We start from the raw sequence: 20,170 nt of genomic DNA, 5'->3' as shown, positions 1-20,170 counted from the left end.
CAGGCAACTAAAATTAGTTATAATTTATAGTGAAATTAACATAATTCAGAAATATCTGCCAAATTACATGACAAAATAAGTACTATGTAGTGCTCTTCAAAATGAATTAAAATATTTTAAATGTAAAAAAGTAAGTATATGTAATGATGATGTCCATGCAATAGTATGATGGAGCACTTAAAGTATAAAACTGGATATTTGACCACAAGCATGGCTATGCTCATTTCTACACAGCTAACTTATAGCAGGTAATATTAGTTGCTAATATATCTTTCCATTGATAAAAAATCAGAAACTTCAGTTTGTGAAGTACCCTAAAAGTGAATTCAGGTCACAGTCAATCAGAAATGAGTGATGTTTTTCCAAAGCTTGATCATCATTTCAAAGTTATTATAATAGTTTACACAATGATTTTTATTTTGCCATTGAAAATCTTTATATATCTAAGGATTCTAAACTATAGGACATAATTTCTTCCCTTCAGTTTAAGAAGAATTGCATAAATATGATAAAAAAATTCATCACTTTCATCACATGCCATACAATATTTGTAATATGTTCCTTAGATTCAAGTGAAATCTTTAAATATGCATTTTCTGCTTTCTCTCAAACTCATAAAAACATTCCATTACCTTCAGAATGCTGGTCATAAAGACGGATGATCCCATGAGAATAAAAATCATAAGCCCAGTAACCCTTTGTTCCCGAATGCCAAGAAATTTGGGTTGTTCTCCTGGAGCTGAACATTCTGATTCCAATTTCAGGCTGTTGACATGAGTGATGGAAAGGACTGTGGCAGCCACAAACCATGGCAAGCCCATGATGGAGCATACTCCAAGCATGACGGCCACCATTAATAGATCCAGATGGTACCCACAACCTTTCTGTTAAAAAGCAGAAAGAAAAGAAACCATCAATAAAACAGCTAAAGGATGGCCTGATTGTGAATAGAATCCTCATCCTGATAATATCCCAAAGGCCCTCCACAGTGGATCTTCTCCAGGTAAACTCTTAAACATTCTTCCAGTTGCTCTCTGATATCTCAGTGGGTGGCTTTCCATTGGGAAGAGTAATATCATAGAACCAAGGCTCCCTTTTTATGCTCAATTTATCTCAATATAGTGTGATCTAGTTCAAAAAGTTTTTCTTTCAGCACTAGAAAAATATCAGTCTTTCTTAAAATGCTAGTTTTTATGTTTTCTATCTCCTCTGTATTTCCATTCTGATGTTACTAATCTCCTCTGTATTTCTACTCCACTATCATTAACCTCCAGGTGTTGCAAATTTAAGTGCTTCACAGAAAGTTTAAGAAAGGAAAATAAGTGGGATAGATATGAGGAGGCTGATATCAATAGGTGATTAGGTCCATTCTCTGAGGGAGAACTCGAGGATGGGCAAGAGCACTGCTCCCCTCTCTCACTGGGTCCTGCAGGAACTTAAAGGGTAAAACCTCTGAGGTAGCAAAGAGTTGGCCTATTTTATGTTCCAATTCTTATTTTTAATTTTGCAAAGATACCACTGTATCAGAGGCAGTATAATAAAGTGGTTAAAAGAATAGGTTCTGGAGACCAATGGCCTGGGGTCAAATGCCAGCTCAACCAATGACCTTAGGTATATCTCTTTGTCTATTGTGTCACCTATCTGAAAACTGGTGATGATAACAGAAAGCACATCACTGGGTTGTCATGGGAATTGAATTATTTAGTTTTGAAAATCATTTAGTATTATGTATGGTCTATGGAGAGCACTCAATGAACATTAAGTACCATTGCATTCTAGCAGTTGGACAACACATTTTTCTTTTGTACACATTTTGTTTCAATGCTCCTCAATAAAACTATGTTTCTTAAGAACAGATAATCTGTCATATAATTTCTCAATATTTCACAGTTTCTAGCACAATAATTAACACACATGAAGTAACCAATAAAAGTTACAGATTGACTTGTTTTAAAAGGAAATATATATCATTGAAACTTCTCTTAGAATTAAACTTAATTATTTTAATTATAAAATAAGATATAACAGTTAAATTTGGTCTGACCATGAGCAGCAGTGACCAATTCTTCAATAAAACAACTTTGGCATTTTTGGAGGCAGTTTTGTCAAACTACAAGCAGCTTATAGTTAATACAAAAGCTCACAGAGTCTAAAGTATGAATCTTATTTGTTGCATATCTGTCATAGTAGCATTTTCTGTTATTTTGTTTTGTTAATTATTTTCTTTTAAAAAAGATTCTCAAAGTTACTGGTACTTCCTTTCTTTTTTGTTTATCCCTGCTAAATCATTAAAAATGACAAAAGGGGGGGGGAATCCACCTAACCCCCCCCCCCCACATCCCCATGTTGTCACCAGCTCAGTGAAGCACTTCCTTGAGTCAACTGATATCTGGGGCAATGCTACAGTTCACTAAAATGTTCACTAGAACTATTCCCCTGATGTATATGATTCTGGAAACTTTCTTTTGTAAGCAATGCAGGGAAGATTTTCATTAAAAGATTTGGAAAATGGGAAGAGAATCCTGGTGTCAGCATAACCTAAAAGGCAGTAGGAAGGTGTTTTACTAGGGCTATAATGTGGTCCCTTGACCCTTCTGCAAACATTTTGGAAGATGTGCTTCTGTCATATAGAAGTCAAATTTTGATTCCTTTAGAGTTTGCCCTAAGCAGTTCCAGAAATGTTTTGTCTTTGGGACTGAGAGACAATGATAAAGGTGAGTGAAGGATCTACCTCCTTAAGGCCCTAAATCTGAAGGAATGGTTATGAATGTGCCCCTAAAGCTTGTAGCAAAGCTGTGGTGCTGCTAGGAGAGGATGGAGGATGTAAAAAGTTCTGGAGGCCACAAGATGAATATCAGAGTCTAGTTTGTGCTTTTAGCACATCCTGGACTTGCTCAGGAACCATGTTCACTACAATTTAATAATGGGAGGAAGATCTTCCTTATGATGGAGATTTTCTATAACTCCTATTGAGTGATTTTATAATGTGATACAATATGAACAGTGTAATTCTGGAATGATGAAAATGGACAAAACAATTTTTTCAGAGGGAATAATTTCCTTTTAAAATTTAGAAAGCTAGCTTTGTTATATACAAATATATCATTAAAAAAAAAAAACAAGACAACTTCCCCCTCATTATGCCATACAACAATGGGGGCATCTTGATTTTATGCAAACCAAAGGAAATAAAGTTGTTCTGGCACTTCCACTAATTAATCAGCAACTTTATTCTTGCCTTTCATTAGAAGTGCCTTTAAAAACTTGGTCTTTGTAACCAAATTATTAGCTGATAGGCATGCCAGCCAAAGGGAACTATCCCTTTGTCAGAGAGAGAACTCTGCACCTTCTAACATATTTCTGTAGACTTTTTTTTCTCAAATAAAGACAGAACTGGAGTTTTTATTCTCACATTCATCCATGAATCATGGAAAATGGACATATGGGAGGAAAAGGGAGCATAGCAACAGGTGATGCTACACCAGACCCCACTAAAACCAACATGCAGCAAGACAAGAGGCCAGCCAAAAGGACCATCTGATACCCAGATGCCACTGCTGAAAAAATTCATTTCAAAGCTTGGCAGCAATTTCCTGCATCTGTCAAGTTAACCACATAAAAGACTATAGATTGACATGAAGAACCAGGCTGACAAAGAGGGCAAAAAAGAACATATCAAATGCCATAATCATCAAGAGAATGTGGTGCCAAATGAATGTTGCAAACGCATTCATTTACTCAAGTGATCTGGGATTGTATTGCTGTTTATTAAAAATGATGTCAAGAGAAGCCTGAACTGTCTACAGAAACATGTAGAAAAGCCCATAGTTGTATCTTAACAGAAACTTTCTTTTCTGCAAGATAATGTCTTTCTCTTTACACTTTCTGAGAGTAAGCTTAAAAACAACAACAACAAAAAAAAAAACAAGCTGTTACTTTCAATGCTTTTTAAAGAGATTCCATTAACCTATGCCTATCCCACTTCTATGAGGAAGAAACAAACAAATATACAAATGCTGGAGATGATATGGATTTATATGTATAACTATAAGTAATATATGATACTTTTCATTTCAGATTTTCACACTTGCAGCTTCTTTCACTCTTCATATGACCCAAAGGATCATAAGATGCAATGAGTTAGAGTTTTGCTTATTTTGTTCTCCCTCATTCTTATTGCAATGAGTCACTTAGCCAGTGAGTTAGGCTTAGCCTATGTAGATCAGCAAGGTTTGTATATGTAGTAACACTTATGAAATGATTTTTTTTTTACTGGCATGAGAAACATTGTCTAAAAGAAAACTAACTACTAGTTCTGATGATGAAATTGAAAAGATCTAAAATATGTTTGGAAGAGATAAAAACAAATTAATTCTGGAGTGACTTAGAGTTATGATATAGACTTAGATAATAGGATGTAGAATCTACAAGGTGCTTGGTATATTAACTAGAAAGGTACAGTAACTAGAAAACAAAACTCATTAAAAAATTTTCAGGGAATGTTCCAACCAGAGCAAAAACGTGTTTTCAGGTAAAAAAAAAAAAGAAAAGAAAAGAAAACTTACGAAAGCTGAGATGTGGTGAACTTGTGGTCTGGAAGTATATTCAAGAAACATTTTTTTTGTGTGTGTGAAAATGTGGTTCAAGCCAAAGTCAGGAGTTTTTGCAAATGTTTCAGTGAAGCAGCAGGAAGGGAGAGCGGCCATGAAACCAACTGTTTTTCTAAGTAAACAGTGTTCTAAGAGGTGATATTTTTGTTGTTGTTAACAAGAAATCAGCAGCAAAGCAAAGTTAAAGAAGACAAGGGTTATAGAACAAAATTAAATGTTCATTGTGGATAAATCATGTATCCAATGGAAGAAACTTGTTTTGAAATTATCTACATCCAAGAAGGACAGGGTGCTCAGGCTCAGAGTAACCAAGACCCCACTGACTCCTCTACTGATAGCAATACCACAGAGCTCAGAGTCAAGCCAGACTTGCTCTGATACTAAGTCCAAGTTTCTGATACTAAGTTTCTGATACTAAGGGGTAAAAATATGAACCTTCTGAATACAAAGTTACTTATTTACATAATACAAAAAGTTTAATTATGTAGCTTCAGGTTAATTTCAGTGACAAAAATATTAAATGTTTTAGTTCTGCATTTCCATCCTGTCAATGAAAGTATATGAAAGGACCACTTGAAGAATGTATTACTATATTCTGGTTATTCTACACTGTGTGTACAAGGGGGAGAACAGTATGTAGATTTTGGAGCTGTGATATTAAGGGCCTACAATAGGCTGATGAAGAATTAGGAGCAAGAACAAAGGCTAGGCAATTCATGAGGTTGAGAAACCTCAAAAGGGCCAGGATACAGAATGGCTCAGAAGGTAATAACACAGAAAGCAAATCCTCATTTACTTCCAGTTTGTTTTAATATGACTCCATTAGTACTTGGAGAAAATACTGTCTGAATCAGTTTAACTGATAACCTACACACAGGGTAATATTTCAGCAAAATCAATGGAATTCTACCCTTATTATAAGGGCTAAAGCAAACTTCTTTTGAAAGGTAATCAATGACTGAATGGCCTACTTTCTGCTTACAATATCAGTCTTTTAGTTTATTTTTTTTAAATGTCATGTAATTATATGCCGTCACTAAGAATGAAAAAAAATTACATTGCTGAAATGGGATGATCTCCACAATAATATTCTTCCATGAAAAAAAAATGAATATATATGGTATGAAAATACATACTTAAAGCTGGGGCTGCAGGGTTTGGGCTCAGTAGTAGAACACATACTTATCCTGTGTTTGATCCCCAGAAAAGAAAGAATGAGAAAGAAAAACAGAAAGGCGGACAGATGGAAGGAAGAAAAAGATAATATCTACTTAACTATATATCAAAATGTAAACAATATTATCTCTAGGCCATAAAATTATAGTGTTTTTCAACTTTGTCCTTTAATTTTTCATATTATCTGATTTTAAATCAAAATCATGTTTTAATTTAAAATCAGAAAACAGAGATGCTTTTAGTTTTTTAAAAAATAAACAGGTGTTTAGTATAAAATGTTTTCCTACATTTTAGAGAATTGCAGGATAACACAATGTTTAACATAATGTTCTAAAACTTGTTTTATAGGTCTACTCAAGTAACTATGTAACATTATAATAAAAAGTCCTGGTGATGCTTGATTTTGTATAATGCTGGTATTTTTAAGGAAATGTTTTAAAATTATTGATATTAAAAAATGACACTATTAAAGGCTACTCAGGAGGCTGAGGCAGGAGGATCCAGAGTTCAAAGCCAGCCTCAGCAACAGTGAGGTTATTATCCAAAGTACAGGTATGAAGACATGAATTGATGTGAATATACTGTATATACAACCAGAGATATGAAAAATTTTGCTCTATATGTGTAATAAGAATTAGAATACATTCTGCTGTCATATATAAATAAAAAAATCTAAAAAAAAGTGAGATGATGAGTAACTCAGTGATATCTTATCTCTAAATAAAATGCAAAATATGGCCGGGAATGTGGCTAAGTGGTCAAGTGCCCCTGAGTTCATTTCCTGGTAACAAATAAATAGATAAATAAATAAGGAGACTATTAAACCAATCCATCTAAACTTATGAGAGCAAATTATTTAATTTTAAAAAATTTTCCTGTAAATGGGATAATTTGACTTCCTTCTTTCCTATTCATATTCCTTTTATTTCATTCTCTTGCCTGATTGCTTTGGCTAAAATTTCTAGTACTGCATTGAATAGGAGTGGCAAGAGAAGACACCCTTGTCTGGTTTCTTAGAGAAAATGCTTTCAGATTTTTCACAATTCATAAGATTTCAGTTGTGGGTTTATCATATATGATTTTTTTAATTGATGAAGTATGATCCTTCTAAATTCTTCAAAGCTTTTATCATGAATTTTATCAAATGCTTCTTTTGCATCTCTTGAGGTTAACTGATGTGTTAATGAAAACAAATAAAAATTTAAAAAGTAGAATTTTCCTGCCAGTTTATGTCCCACTGATAGTTCAAAATGGCCATGTTGGGAATAGTCACACTATGGAAATCAGCACATATGGTAAATATGGGTCTCCTTTTTTTACATAAGAGAGCTGGTTGTTCACCTGGTATTAAACTAGACCAACACTCCACTGGTCTAGTTCATAAGATTTTATGAGATGTTTTAAAATATATTTCGTTAATAATTGAATATTTTATTTAATAAAAACCCTAAGTAAATTGAATTAATACCTTTTAAACATTCAGCATCTTAAGTTATTTTCTACAAAGAGAATGAAGAAAGCTCTTTAAGATAGATGCACTTCCTTAGTAAGATTTATTACAAATAATTATGCTTTCTTATCTCATTACTATATTCACCAAAAGTCTAATTTTTTAATCATTCTAATATATTTACAAAATCCATGATTTCTGTTACTCTGAAAATGATTTTTCCCCCATAGAATAAGTGTATGTGAGCTGGCAATCTCCAAACCCCAATGATACTAAAACAAAACAAGATTGAACATGTTCTCTTTTTACAAGGACTTATTTTGATTATTTTTAATCATTCAATGACTTAATTGATTTTATTTAACTCATTCCTTTAAATGATAGTACTCATATCACATATCTAAGAAAAATTGAATACCAGTGAAAAATGGTTGTTCAAAGTAGCAAAATGGTAGGGTCAGAATATTGTATATAAGATATATCCAAAATTAATTATTCTCCTTGTAAAAAAAAGCTATCAAAATTTTCCATAGAATTAAAACAATATCACTTAAAAACTATTAATATTTGTGACTGAGTTTTGTTGTTATAGGCATTACAAACAGAATAATGATTAAAACGAGAAATATCTGGACATGTAATTTGTTCTACTAATTAATGCAACGCAATTGCATGTAATAGGCATAGTTAGGATCAAATAAAGGAACAGAGAATCCCAGATGTAAGATAAGTTGTTAAAGCTGTACTTAACCGAAATTACTTCATTAAAGTATGTTAAACATGCTAAAATTAGAAAATTGACAATGTTTTTTTTTTTCCTCAGTCCTGAAGGTAAGATTCTAAGACTAATGCTTACCCAAGTGCTACTAACAAATTTTTCATTGTATTTTAAGATAAAGTGTCTTGCAAAACAATAAAAATTATGAACCCCAATGGTCACAGTGGCACTAATCCAGCTGCTCAGGAAGCTGAGGCAGGAAGATCAAAAGTTCAATGCCAGCCTCAGCAAAAGCAAGGGGATAAGCAACTCAGTGAAATCCTGTCTCTGAATAAAATACAAAATAGGGCTGAGATGTGGTTCATTGGTCAAGTGCCCTGAGTTCAATCCCTGGTATTCCCCCCAAAGTTATGAACCCCAAAATATGATTTTAGTATTTCAATGTGCAAATGAATACAGAATACAGGCAAAGTTGATTACTATCAGTTAAATCAGAATTACTTATTTTGAAATTGATGTTAAAATATACCTTTAGCTTATGCTCTTTTCTGTTGATGATGACAGCTGTAATCTGTTGGTCCATAAAAATTAGAATAGTACAAAGCAAAGCTGGAATTATAGCAGCTATTACTGTCCACCATGGATTTGGACCTAAAGGTGTAACAAACCAGCCACGATCATCTCTGGTAGGCTGAGGAAAATAAATGAGTGTACATATTAGCAGCTGGATTAATAGATACTGAATCAAATTAAGTCTTAGAAATACTACCAGGAAATCCCTAATTATAAACTGGCAAACTGAGTGGCCCATAATTAATATTCATGGTATTCATGAAGCATTTATAAGATAACAGTCATCACTCTAAGTGCTTTAACTATTTTAACTCATTTTTTTTCTTCACAACATTCTAAAGATGATTAAAAAAAAATGAGGCATACAGATCTAGTAAATTGCTCAAGGTCCCAAAGTAAGTAACAATAAGTAATAGAGATGGAATTTAAACTCTGACAAATTAGCTCAAAAATCTATATTCTCAATCAATACCTGCAGTAAAAAAATCAATATTTACCCTTTACAATTGGAAATTTTATTTATTTTAACAAATAATACATTGACTACTCTTCTAAAACTGATACACAAAGATAACTAGGTCAGAACCTTCTTTCAGTTTAGAATCACCGAAAGACATATAAACAAAATATTTCAATAGAATGTAGTCATTTATTTTAGATGTAGGCATAGGCTATTGTGTGAAGATGGAGTAATAATTTTGTCACATCAGAGGCTCGGGATAGGGTTCTAAACATGAATGATGCTGAAGAAGAGTCTCAAAGAAATTCATTCTGGCAACAATACTATGAGGAATTTCCCACCCCTGTTCTACAAATGAGAAAACTGAGGTTCAGAGAGGGTTAGTAACTGGCTCAAGGCCAGAATTCTGTTCTAGGCCTATCTTAATCTATTTTTCAAGCCCTACTCACTGTCTCAAGATAATGCATTTCCCTTAGCTTCAAAATCCTTCCTGATCTTTTAGAGTGTTGATTTTATGGAAGTTGACAGGAATTTTTTTCAAGCAATCCTTGGGTTTTTATTTCTATGATTACTATTTATTTTTAATACTAAACCAAAGTTTTAGACATACTACACGTAGCTAATTTACTGCTCTACTGATGTATATTATATATTTTCATGAAAATAAGAAGTGCTAAGGTTACAGACTTCATCTTGATGAAGATTGAACCTAGAGAAAGGGAGAGATAGATGATAGATGTTAAGTGCTATGATAAATTCACCTTGAAAACACTTGGTACTTGCAGTTTTGGAGATGGGATCCCAATGGCATAGTCTATTAAAACCATACACAAAATTGTAAGAAAGACAGCAAAGTCACTCACTATGGATCGAACCTAAAAATAATAAGAACACTTGTCACTTGAAGGAGCTATAAATACCAATAAGTACTCAGAACACAATCTAGAGTCACACTTTATAAACACTTTATGACATAATATCATAATATATTTCATGTATACTATAATATTACCATTAGGTCTGTCAGAACCTGAATATATATTTATGTATCTCTGTCATTTCAGAGAGTACACACTTAACATTTCCAGAATAAAGAATTATGGAATAGATATAATGGTGGTTGTGTTGTTAAAATACCTACTTAAAATCTAACTTTATTATGAACCTGGGTGTGTAAAAATTCAGAACACAGAATAAGGTTGCATGGACAAAATTTGACAAAATTTTAGGACTCCTTTTCAAGTCCACGGGAAACATTTTAATATGATTAGTCAAAGGCATTGTAAAATAAAAGTATCTGTTTTTATTGAAGAAGCTCAATGTTTTAGTTTATCTGTGATACAAGTATGGCACTTAGTTTATCTATGATACAAGTATGGCACTTGGTAATATAAACAACAGAGGAGGCAAATTTAAAATTTATTCAATTTTAAATGTATTCTGCATAAGCCAGTTTTTCAAGTTATTTCTCTTTTAAAAATCCATTTTTGAGCAAATATCCTTACACAATTATTAATAAGATCTGTTTTTTTCTTAGGATCTTTATATACACAAATAATTTTTTAAACACTTAAGATTACTGTTTAAACTTACAAAAAATAATTTTGTATTAATCAGATTAAGCTTAGTGGGAAGAAATTAATCTTCCACCTTAGGGAAGAAAGAGACTAAAACAGAAGCCCTTTCTGAAGGGAACAGTTCTTGAAACATTTTCTCAGAAGAATTTTTATCAAAATCTATAGCTCAACCATAAAAAGCTTGTTTCCTTGTTTCTTATACTTTTTTTTTTTTTTTGGCGAAATCAGACATTATAGGTGTTACTTTGCAGTGTTAAATATTGAACTAAGCTGTTTCTCTGTTTACTTTCCTTTCCAAATATGCAGATGCAAACATGGAGGGTTAGGGGGAGGGACTGACGCTTTAAAAGCCGAAAAAGAGAATAGTGTTCCAATAAGTCTTGCAGGGGCTTCCCCAATTAGAGAATGTAAGAGTGGTTCCTCTGAGGTATCTGTCAGGTTGGAATAGTTCCCACTGTTCACTGGGCAAGAAAGTGACAATCAGTAATGCAGTGTGTGCTTTGAATTTCCAAAAACCTAAGTGGGAAAGTGGGCGTTGATCCTTGAGGCTGGCAGGAGAAAAGCCTGCAGGGCTGGTGCCCTCCTTGGCACCTGAATCACAAAATGCTTCCTTATCACCCCCTCACCCCACCCCGCCTCTAACCTGGCATGCCATACAAAAGTCCTTTTATAGCCCCTTTCCTTCCATCACTTGCTCTTTCCTTTGTCCTAAAACATGTAGGACTCCATAACATGCTGTATATTGGCTTACATTTGGATTAGGAAAATTACAGTCAAAGTACCTTAGTTGGAAAATACCGGCTAGTCTTGAACTGCTTCAGAGTGGCTGACATTGTAACTGTGGAAAAGAACAGTATCACTGACCAGAACAGAACATCTGGCACATAGGGGTGATCATGGCCACAGGCTCGTCCAGCATACTCTCCATGCAGTGATTTGCACTCCTGCCACAGGAAATAAGGCAAATGGGATGTTAAGAAAGAGCTGGGCATTTTTTCTTTCAGAAAACAACATCTCCCAATCAGCAGCAGCTTAAAACAACTGAAGCTTTTCGCCTGTGATTCTCACAAGGATTAAGCAGATATTACAGATTCTTTCTGATTTCCGTTTGGATAGATAAAGAGCAATATCAAAGACATAGTATGTAAAATTTTAAAACAAACTCCTTTTAAAATGTTTATTCTTACAAATTTAAATTTAAATCTGCAAGACTACTGATTCATCAAATTTCTTAAACCTAATATCTACTAAGTTCCTGACACCATATTTATTAAGAATATGATATATTTGATAGTGAATAGTTACCAACATCAGACCCAAGGCCAAAGCATTTGAGTGCCTCAATTTAATTAATTGCACACCTGCCCTATAGTATATGTAGATGTGATTATTTGTACTTCATTATCTGAGGAAACTGAGGTATAGAGATATTAAGTAATTTGTTGTGGCCTCACTGCTACTGGGTGTCAGAAAAGCTGAGATTCAAATGAGATTCTTGTAATGGAAATGATCACATATTAAAGAACAATTATTCTGAAAAATTACCTACTCTACAACCACCTGGAAAGACAAGCAACAACAACAACAAACTACAATACATAATTATTAAAATGAAATTGTGAGTCAGAGATAGGATTCAATTTAGATTAAAGAACAAGTGAGCAAAAAGTTACTTGAGCAAGATAAACTTCATTTTTACTATGACTTCCCCACAATCTTTATTTCTGCTACTGTATTTCCATAAACCCCTGAAAAACCATTTCTAATTTCGGCCTTAGCCATGAGGTGGCAGCAAAGTCAAAAAATTTTTCCTCAAGAAAAACAGCATTTTAAACATCAAATATTTTGAAAGGAAAAAATGACTTTAAAGAAATTTGGGTTTTTCCTATTTTAATTTGATAATAATCTTACTAAATTATATTTTATTTTAAGAATAAAGATAAATAAAGAGAAAAAAAAGTTAAATGCTCCAGTGACCTTATTGGTTCTTGAGGTATTCTGGTCCCTGAACAGAAATTAAATTGTGCAATAGTACAAAGAGATCTTAGAGAAAAATATGGACTGATCGATGGATCAGCAACAGAGTCTTCACAGTGAAACAAACCTCAAATACTGGAATCCTTGCATAGCAGAACAAAAATACCTTTAAAAGATTCTAGAATACATCACAAGTAGCTACAGTGTCATCTGAAAACAAGCAAACAACAGCAAAATCTACTGGAGGGTAGACACCTGATCCTAACAATCCTGAGAAATATGATTGAGACACTTTAAACTGTCTAAAAGAGTCTGTCCCCTATTCTAAACTAATTGTGGATACCTTTCTTGCAAGCTGAATTCCAATTATCATGTTAAGCTAGTACAGAACACAATAACTTGGCTAATTGAAAAAACCACAGAAAAATCCCCCAGGCCTTAATTATAGCTTTAATTTCCTTTCTCTCAAAACTCTATAAAAATAGATAAAGTAGCAAAAATGAATCCCTGTGTTTTTTTCAGTCTATGCTTCTGCTCCTGTCCAGAAATGCTGGAGAGCAATTACTAAGCAACATCATGGGTAAGCAGAATGGCTAAGCACAAAGAAAAGCTAAAAGTTCCATTATAAGCACATTATCTATTGATTTGTGAGCATTTGTGGGCTTTTTGCAAGTATAAAAGTCTTCAAAATATTCCTTGGATTTGGCCAGGTCTTATCCTCAATTCTTAAAACAGATTCCATTTAAAGGATCATTTTTCTCTCTTATAATCCATAATAAATTGCAAAGACTGGTCTCGTTATTTTAATTCAAAGAAAATTTGAAAATATTATTTATTTTTTTCTTGCTTTCAAGGAGACAGGATGCTAACATAAAATATGCAATTATGAACTACTATGTTCAATATTTATTTTCAGCATTATATCAATTGTACTCTCAACACACATGCACACACACACACACACACTCACTCACTCACACACTCAGCAAATTCTGAAATTTAGAAGTCAAAACCAATTCCAAATCCTGCTCTCTTCTTTTGAGTCTAACATATGGTTTCACTTACAATGGGTTCTCAAAAAATTCTTGTTGACAAACTGATTTCCACTAATTACTCTTCAAACACATTCTAAGTTTCAACAATTCTATAAGTTGGCAAAAAATAAGTTGATAAATTATTAAAGCTGGCATGAATGTCCTACCCCTAATATATGTACAAACTACATATGTAATTCAGGCACAAAAACATTTCTTAACCAATTGCTAGGTAATTATTTATGAGTATTGTAAACTTGCAAAGGGATTCCTTAAAATGGCTGATTTTGATATATATGTCAAACTCAGATATATACATATATGTGTGTATATATTTTAGCTTGCCCATAAATATTTAAGATAGAAATATTTTTTAAAAACAATCATCATATATTTATCAAATATTTAAACCTTAGTCTACATATAGCAGTTTGAGATAATCAAAGAAAAGTCCTTTGACTTTTTCTCTTGCTTAGTTAGCAAGGTATAGATTATGATTCATGAGGTATTTAACAACTCAAAAATAAACAATATGGGACTTAGCAAATGAATAATAGGTAAATTTAATGTTATAACACTACTCATAAAATATAATAAACTTTAACTGCACTTTATTAATAAAATTCTTTGATGAATGTCATGATTATACTGAGGAAAAAATCAGTATAAGACAAATTTTAATGTTCTTCGCTGACTTAAAAATTACAGGTTTTTGTTTTGTTTCCCTCCCCTCCCACCACCATTATATAGCATTCTTTTTGGTGATAAGAGCTATAGCTGGTCAAGATTAGCAATTACCCATTGTAAAACTGCTTTTAACTAATGAAAAATAATCTGAAAATTCTGCCAGAATGTTAATACCTAATAAAAAAACTTCTTCAAAAATAAAAAAAGAAAAACCCACCAAGTATTATCTTTGCTTTGATTGCAAAAATATTTTTCACCATATTCCACTTGATCAGAAAACTTCTAGTATCAGACAGTAAGGAATGGCTAGTCACATCAATTGTGCTGTAAATCTTTTAGAAGATTATTATTTCTGATTTGCTAATATATAGAATGAATTTTATTATTTAATATTAAATTATTCTAATAATATAAAGCACGTTAAATAATTCAGAGGTGGGATTATTTGGATTTTCTTGTTGAAGAGAGCATCAAGATAAAGGACACAAACAAGGGGCTCTTTAGATACAACACAGTTTACAAAACAGGAATGCAGATTGAAGAGCCACTGCTGAAAAAATCCACCATGTTCCCATGCCTAAATTCTGAATAATTCTTGGTTAGATCATCCTTTCTTTTACTGGCCAAATTAAATGATTCTGAGCAGAACAACCTGGCAATTTTTTTCCTCATAAAAAAATAGATGAAAAGGAATAAACGTTAACTGACAATTACAGAAGAGAACAACAAGAGTAAGTACAGGCTTATTCTAGAGAAAATAACTATCATAAGAATAAAGGTAGTAAAATTTAGGTCAAGAAGAATTTTAAATGGAAGATAAATAATTTGATTCTGAAAGCTCACATTTAGTGTTTTAGAAAATTGAGAAAATAGACAAAAGGTCACATAAGAATCATGTTTTGAGTTTTGTATCTGTATAACAACAAATAAAGATTTCTATGTTCCACTATCTGGCCCACTTACTAAAATAGCATGTGTTTGATCAAATGAACTAGAATTCATGCAGTTTTGTGTTGATGATCACAATGGAATTTGAGCTTACATAGGGAGGTAAAGTGGCTAAAGCTTTGGATTGTAATGTTTGTAAATGGGAAGAATTGAAAAGAAACTAGAGCTTCTCAGAGATTTTAATGCTTATAAAAAGCAGGACACTTTCAGTTTTTCAAATGATAAGATTTCACTGAATAGAAGTAAAGAATGCAAATATAAATGTAAAAAGAGATGCACAAACATTAAAATAGATAAAGAAGAACTAAGAAATGCAACTGAGAAGAAAGCAAGCAAAGAAGGCTAAGAAAATAAAACAAAGGCATAGGATTTAACACTATTGGTGAAAAATATGTTGGTCACCTTTCTTGAATAGAAGATGAGAATAAAATGGAAACAAGAAAGCTCTGTGGAGGGTAGTAACAGAATTCTGTTAAGAAAAGTGATTTTGTCCACCCAAAGTATCCCTTCCCCCTCTATATATTCTGAGCAGCTGGAGCCGTGTATCAGAGTAAAGTAAAAACATTCTGGGTTCTTTACATGGAAGGCAGATTGAGTCATGCCATGTGATTTCATTTAGGTCAACAGCACTCATATTTAAAGTACTTTCAATTCATCACATGACTTAAATATTTGATAAATATATAATGATTGTTTTTTAAAAATAGTTCTATCTTAAATATTTATGGGCAAGCTAAAATATATGCACACATATTGTTCTTTTTATGTGTGCCTTCAGAGCATTTCAGGCCTACAAACTATTAGAAAAACCTTTTCATTTGATAGTGGGTGAAACCCCGGCTTACTGATGGATACCTAAAATGGAGGAATTTAAAGTTATCCCTTTCAAAATTTTATGCATTCAAAACTTTTACTTTACTGGCAATAATTGATTCAGAATGTCAATCAACAAAAATAAGTGATTCAAGATAGGATTTATTTTTCAGTGGTTTACTTACTGACACAGTCAGGTTCTCCCAAATTATGTCAGAGGCTGAAATATTGGATTCCCTCCATTCCTTCAATGTATCATTGCTGGGATTATGTGGCTCCACACAGTTACATCTGAAAAGACAAAATAAGGTCTTGTCTGAAATAGCTTTTTGTCACAGTACCCAAAACACATATGAAAATGGTCCTTTCTCCCCACTCACAGAATTTCTCCAGCTGACAAGCAATTAGGATTGACTATTCCAAAAATCAAGACAGATATATTTCTGTGATACTCGACCACTCTATAGTATTTCCTGGAATGAGAGGCCCTAACATAACCACTTGCCTCTAAATTATACATGAAAAAATTTTAAGCATCCAAATCTATTGTTATACCACTTACCCATTATAGTTAATATTGTATAGCCATATCAATTTTAAAAATATAAGTAAATCATATTGTCAAGATAATTTATAACTGCTATGAAATTCAAAATTAGAGCCTGAATTAAGTCAGAACCATAGCTATCTCAGGATGTACTATTCTTTGTGAAAAGTGATAACCCTATTAAACATCAAATAATCAATAAACAATTTTTTTTTCTGAGTGCCATGAATACAATGCCATGATCAATACTAGATTCTTTAAAAAGAAAGATTTGAGAACAGTTGTATTTTTATGCCATATAAAATACAATTCTGGAGTGAGATGAAATCTTAGAGTGGTTTTGATTTGCATTTCTCTAAATACTAATGATGATGAACATTTTTTCATATATTTTGTTGATTGATTGTATATCCTCTTCTGAGAAGTGTCTGTTTAGGTCCTTAGACCATTTATTGATTAGGTTATTTATTTTTTTGGTGTTTAGCTTTTTGAGTTCTTTATATATCCTAGAGATTAGTGCTCTATCTGATGTGTGAGGGGGAACCAACCTAGATGCCCTTAAATAGATGAATGGATAAAAAAAAATGTGGCATATATACACAATGGAATATTACTCAGCAATAAAAGAGAATAAAATCATGGTATTTACAGGTAAATGTATGGAGTTGGAGAAGATAATGCTAAGTGAAGTTAGCCCAATCCCCAAAAAAGCAAAAGCCGAATGTTTTCTTTGATATAAGGAGGCTAATCCATAGTGGGATAGGGAGACAAGCATGGGAGGAATAGATGATCTCTAGATAGGGCACAGGGCTGGAGGGGAAGGGTTATAAATGCTGGTGGAATCTGATGATCATTATTATTCAAAGTACATGTATGAAGACAAAAAATGGTGTGAATATACTTTGTATACAACCAGAGATATGAAAAATTGTGCTGTATATGTGTAATAAGAATTGTAATGCATTCTGCTGTCATATGAAAATATAATCTGACCACATGTTATTTATAACTTTATAAGCTATTGAGAGAGAATATAAGCAAAGACAACTAACAAAAGTATGGCCTTCTACATGAACCTCAATTAATGAATAGTTTGTTTTCCAAAAAGTCATTCATATTCCTGCTATTTTGCCATTCAGAATGCATTTTCTAAGAGAAACATTTTGTAAATGGTGGTTGGGCTCCAAGATAATCCACGTATAGTACCAAAGATGAAATTTCATTGGAATCCTGTTTTAGTTGTTTTGATATAACTGTATAATCTAACCACTATTGCTAATATTATAGCTGTGGGGAAAATTTTATAATTTATACTTGGTAAACCTCTGTGTACCTTAGCCACAATCTCTTTTCATCATCCATATCAGGAAGTTTGGCTGTTTTGCTTTTCCACCATTCTTTCATGCTTCTCAGAGTAGAGGGACTATTATTTTGAGAAACTCTACTTGATCTGGGCAAGATGGACAGGCATGGTTCTTGCTCTCATTAAGGGATATTAGAGGATTCTCCAGCTGGGCTCACTTGTTGATGGGTATCAGAGGCCAGAGGAGTGAGGAAGTTTTGACAAGGGTTTTAAAGGAATGGAATACACAGGCTGTAGCTGCTACAATCAGCTGCACCGGCCTGTGTCAGCAGAAGGGAAACAAAGACACTGGAGATGTCTATTACTAGCCTAACAGACATTGATGAATGCAAGTTGTGCCCAAGTGCCAGATTGGTTGTACATAGTCACAGAACACAGGATTTTGTACTAGACAGCTCTATCATTTACTGACTGAGACCATGGGCAACTTACTTAACCACTCTAAATCTGTTTCCTCATGTGTGAAATGGAGACAAAAAAGCTTACCTACCAAAACTGTTGTGAAAAATAAGTAACATGTAGGTACCTCTGGAACTATGCCTGACATCATCATGCTCATCATCACTACTATTTTCTGGTTCATTCTTCAGTCTTGTACAAAATATAAAACTCAACTTTCATCTTGATGTAACATAAAAGGAATCCTAGTGCTTTCTGTAATATGCTAGCACTCTCTTTGCTTTGCTTCAAAGTAAATATATACAGTGAGCCCTCCATAAAACAGGTTCTGCATCTGCAGATTTAGCTTAGCCATGGATTGAAAATATTCTGGGGGTGGGGACTGCCTCTGTAACTGAACACTTACAGACATTTTTTCTTGCTATTTTTCCCTAAAGAATACAGTATAATAACTACTCACATAGCATTTACATTGTATCAGGTATTATATGTTACAGAGATGATTTTAAAAATACAGGAGAATGCAAGTAGGTTATATGCAAATATCATGCCATTTTATGTGAGGGAGTTGAGCATCGGCAGATTTTAGTATTTGTAAGAGGTCCTAGAACAAATCACCCAAGGATACTAAGAGATGACTAAGATGTAAAAGAGAGAAAATATGGCCAGTTTATTGTAGAGGAAACATAATAAGGGAGAAAGACAGCACTATAGTAAAAATGAATACACCCTTGTGCAAATGGGTATACACACATACATATGATTTCTGTAGCTACTATCTGTATATATAAATGTCATGCATATAGCTATATGCATGATAGGAGGCACTTTATGTTTTCTAGGCTAATAATTTAATTTCCATATGATATTGAGGGAAAACCTAAATATTTGGTAACTTATCCAAAAGCCTGTGCTGATAGAATTAGATTTGAATACATCTCTTTGACCCTGTAACTCCTGCTCTTTCAGCTATAATATGATGCTTCTAGATGTGACTTGGTGCCATTTCTAACAGTATAGTTAGAAAGTGAGGAGACTTGAAACAAATGAAGCAACCTACGTTGTGCTATGTGTTTCTCCTTGTTTTGTTTTTCAGGACCTATGTGTCCTCCAAAGCACCATGTAGCCTTGCCTTCATATCATGACAACTATTTCACCCCCACCCCCCTCAGTCCTGATGTCCAGTGTCATATTTCTCTTAACCCCATATAAACCTGGTGATATGGCTTTCCTTTCACCTTGTTTGTCATGTGTACCATTCCTCAGGCCATGTTCTCTGCTGCCCAAAGTAATCATATGTGCTAGTGGATAAAAGGGCATAATGTGTAACTGTATTCCTGGCTGTGTATTTACTTTTACACTTTAACTGACTCAATGAAAGTGCTAAGCTACAAATACCATGTAAAAATGGCAATCTCATAGGAGAGACATTTTTGCACAGCTAGGTGTTCAAGTGGATGTGGGTTATTTACGCCTTTATCAAGACTCTCTCTGGCAAATAACTTTCCTCATTTGTAAGTCAATTCCAAACTGGAAAAATATGTTTTCATCTAAAATATTTACTTTGTATATCACAGACATCAAGGATAGCCAAGAAAGCCACTGTTCCTTCCTGAGTCAACATATCTGATAACTGGAATCAGTGGACAGTTCTCAGAGGCTATATGATTGTGTGTAAAGTTTAAAAAGATCTCTGTGCCAATCCTTGGTGGCCCAAAGAAGGGTCCTGACTGTTCAGTTCTTATGTTTTTAAACATGAGAAGCAGATATTCTGACTCCATAAATTAAAAATGAAATGAGAAAAATATCATTTTCTATCATTTTCTGTACCAATAAAC

The 20,170-nt window shown here is 33.3% G+C and overlaps 1 protein-coding gene across 10 annotated transcripts in view; it reads right to left on the bottom strand.

Moving 5' to 3' along the window:
- The window catches only part of Slc4a10 (solute carrier family 4 member 10), a 312,110-nt gene that overhangs the window by 25,086 nt on the left and 266,854 nt on the right, over nucleotides 1-20,170 (bottom strand). For all 10 annotated transcript variants that reach the window (XM_058584951.1, XM_058584950.1, XM_058584957.1 and 7 more), the window contains 5 exons: nucleotides 16,209-16,314; nucleotides 11,347-11,508; nucleotides 9,749-9,862; nucleotides 8,484-8,645; nucleotides 633-884 (listed from right to left, as the gene is read on the bottom strand). In XM_058584951.1, coding sequence (XP_058440934.1) covers nucleotides 633-884; nucleotides 8,484-8,645; nucleotides 9,749-9,862; nucleotides 11,347-11,508; nucleotides 16,209-16,314 — 796 coding nt within the window. The remainder of the gene's footprint in view (nucleotides 1-632; nucleotides 885-8,483; nucleotides 8,646-9,748; nucleotides 9,863-11,346; nucleotides 11,509-16,208; nucleotides 16,315-20,170) is intronic.

The sequence above is a fragment of the Marmota monax genome, unplaced genomic scaffold, assembly GCF_021218885.2.
Source record: "Marmota monax isolate L192 unplaced genomic scaffold, Marmota_monax_Labrador192_F-V1.1 WCK01_AAM20220418_F8-fsc00129, whole genome shotgun sequence".
In the NCBI taxonomy this organism is placed as follows: domain Eukaryota; kingdom Metazoa; phylum Chordata; class Mammalia; order Rodentia; family Sciuridae; genus Marmota; species Marmota monax.
Note: the sequence above shows the minus strand (reverse complement) of the source record. Positions and strands in the feature narration are given on the sequence as shown.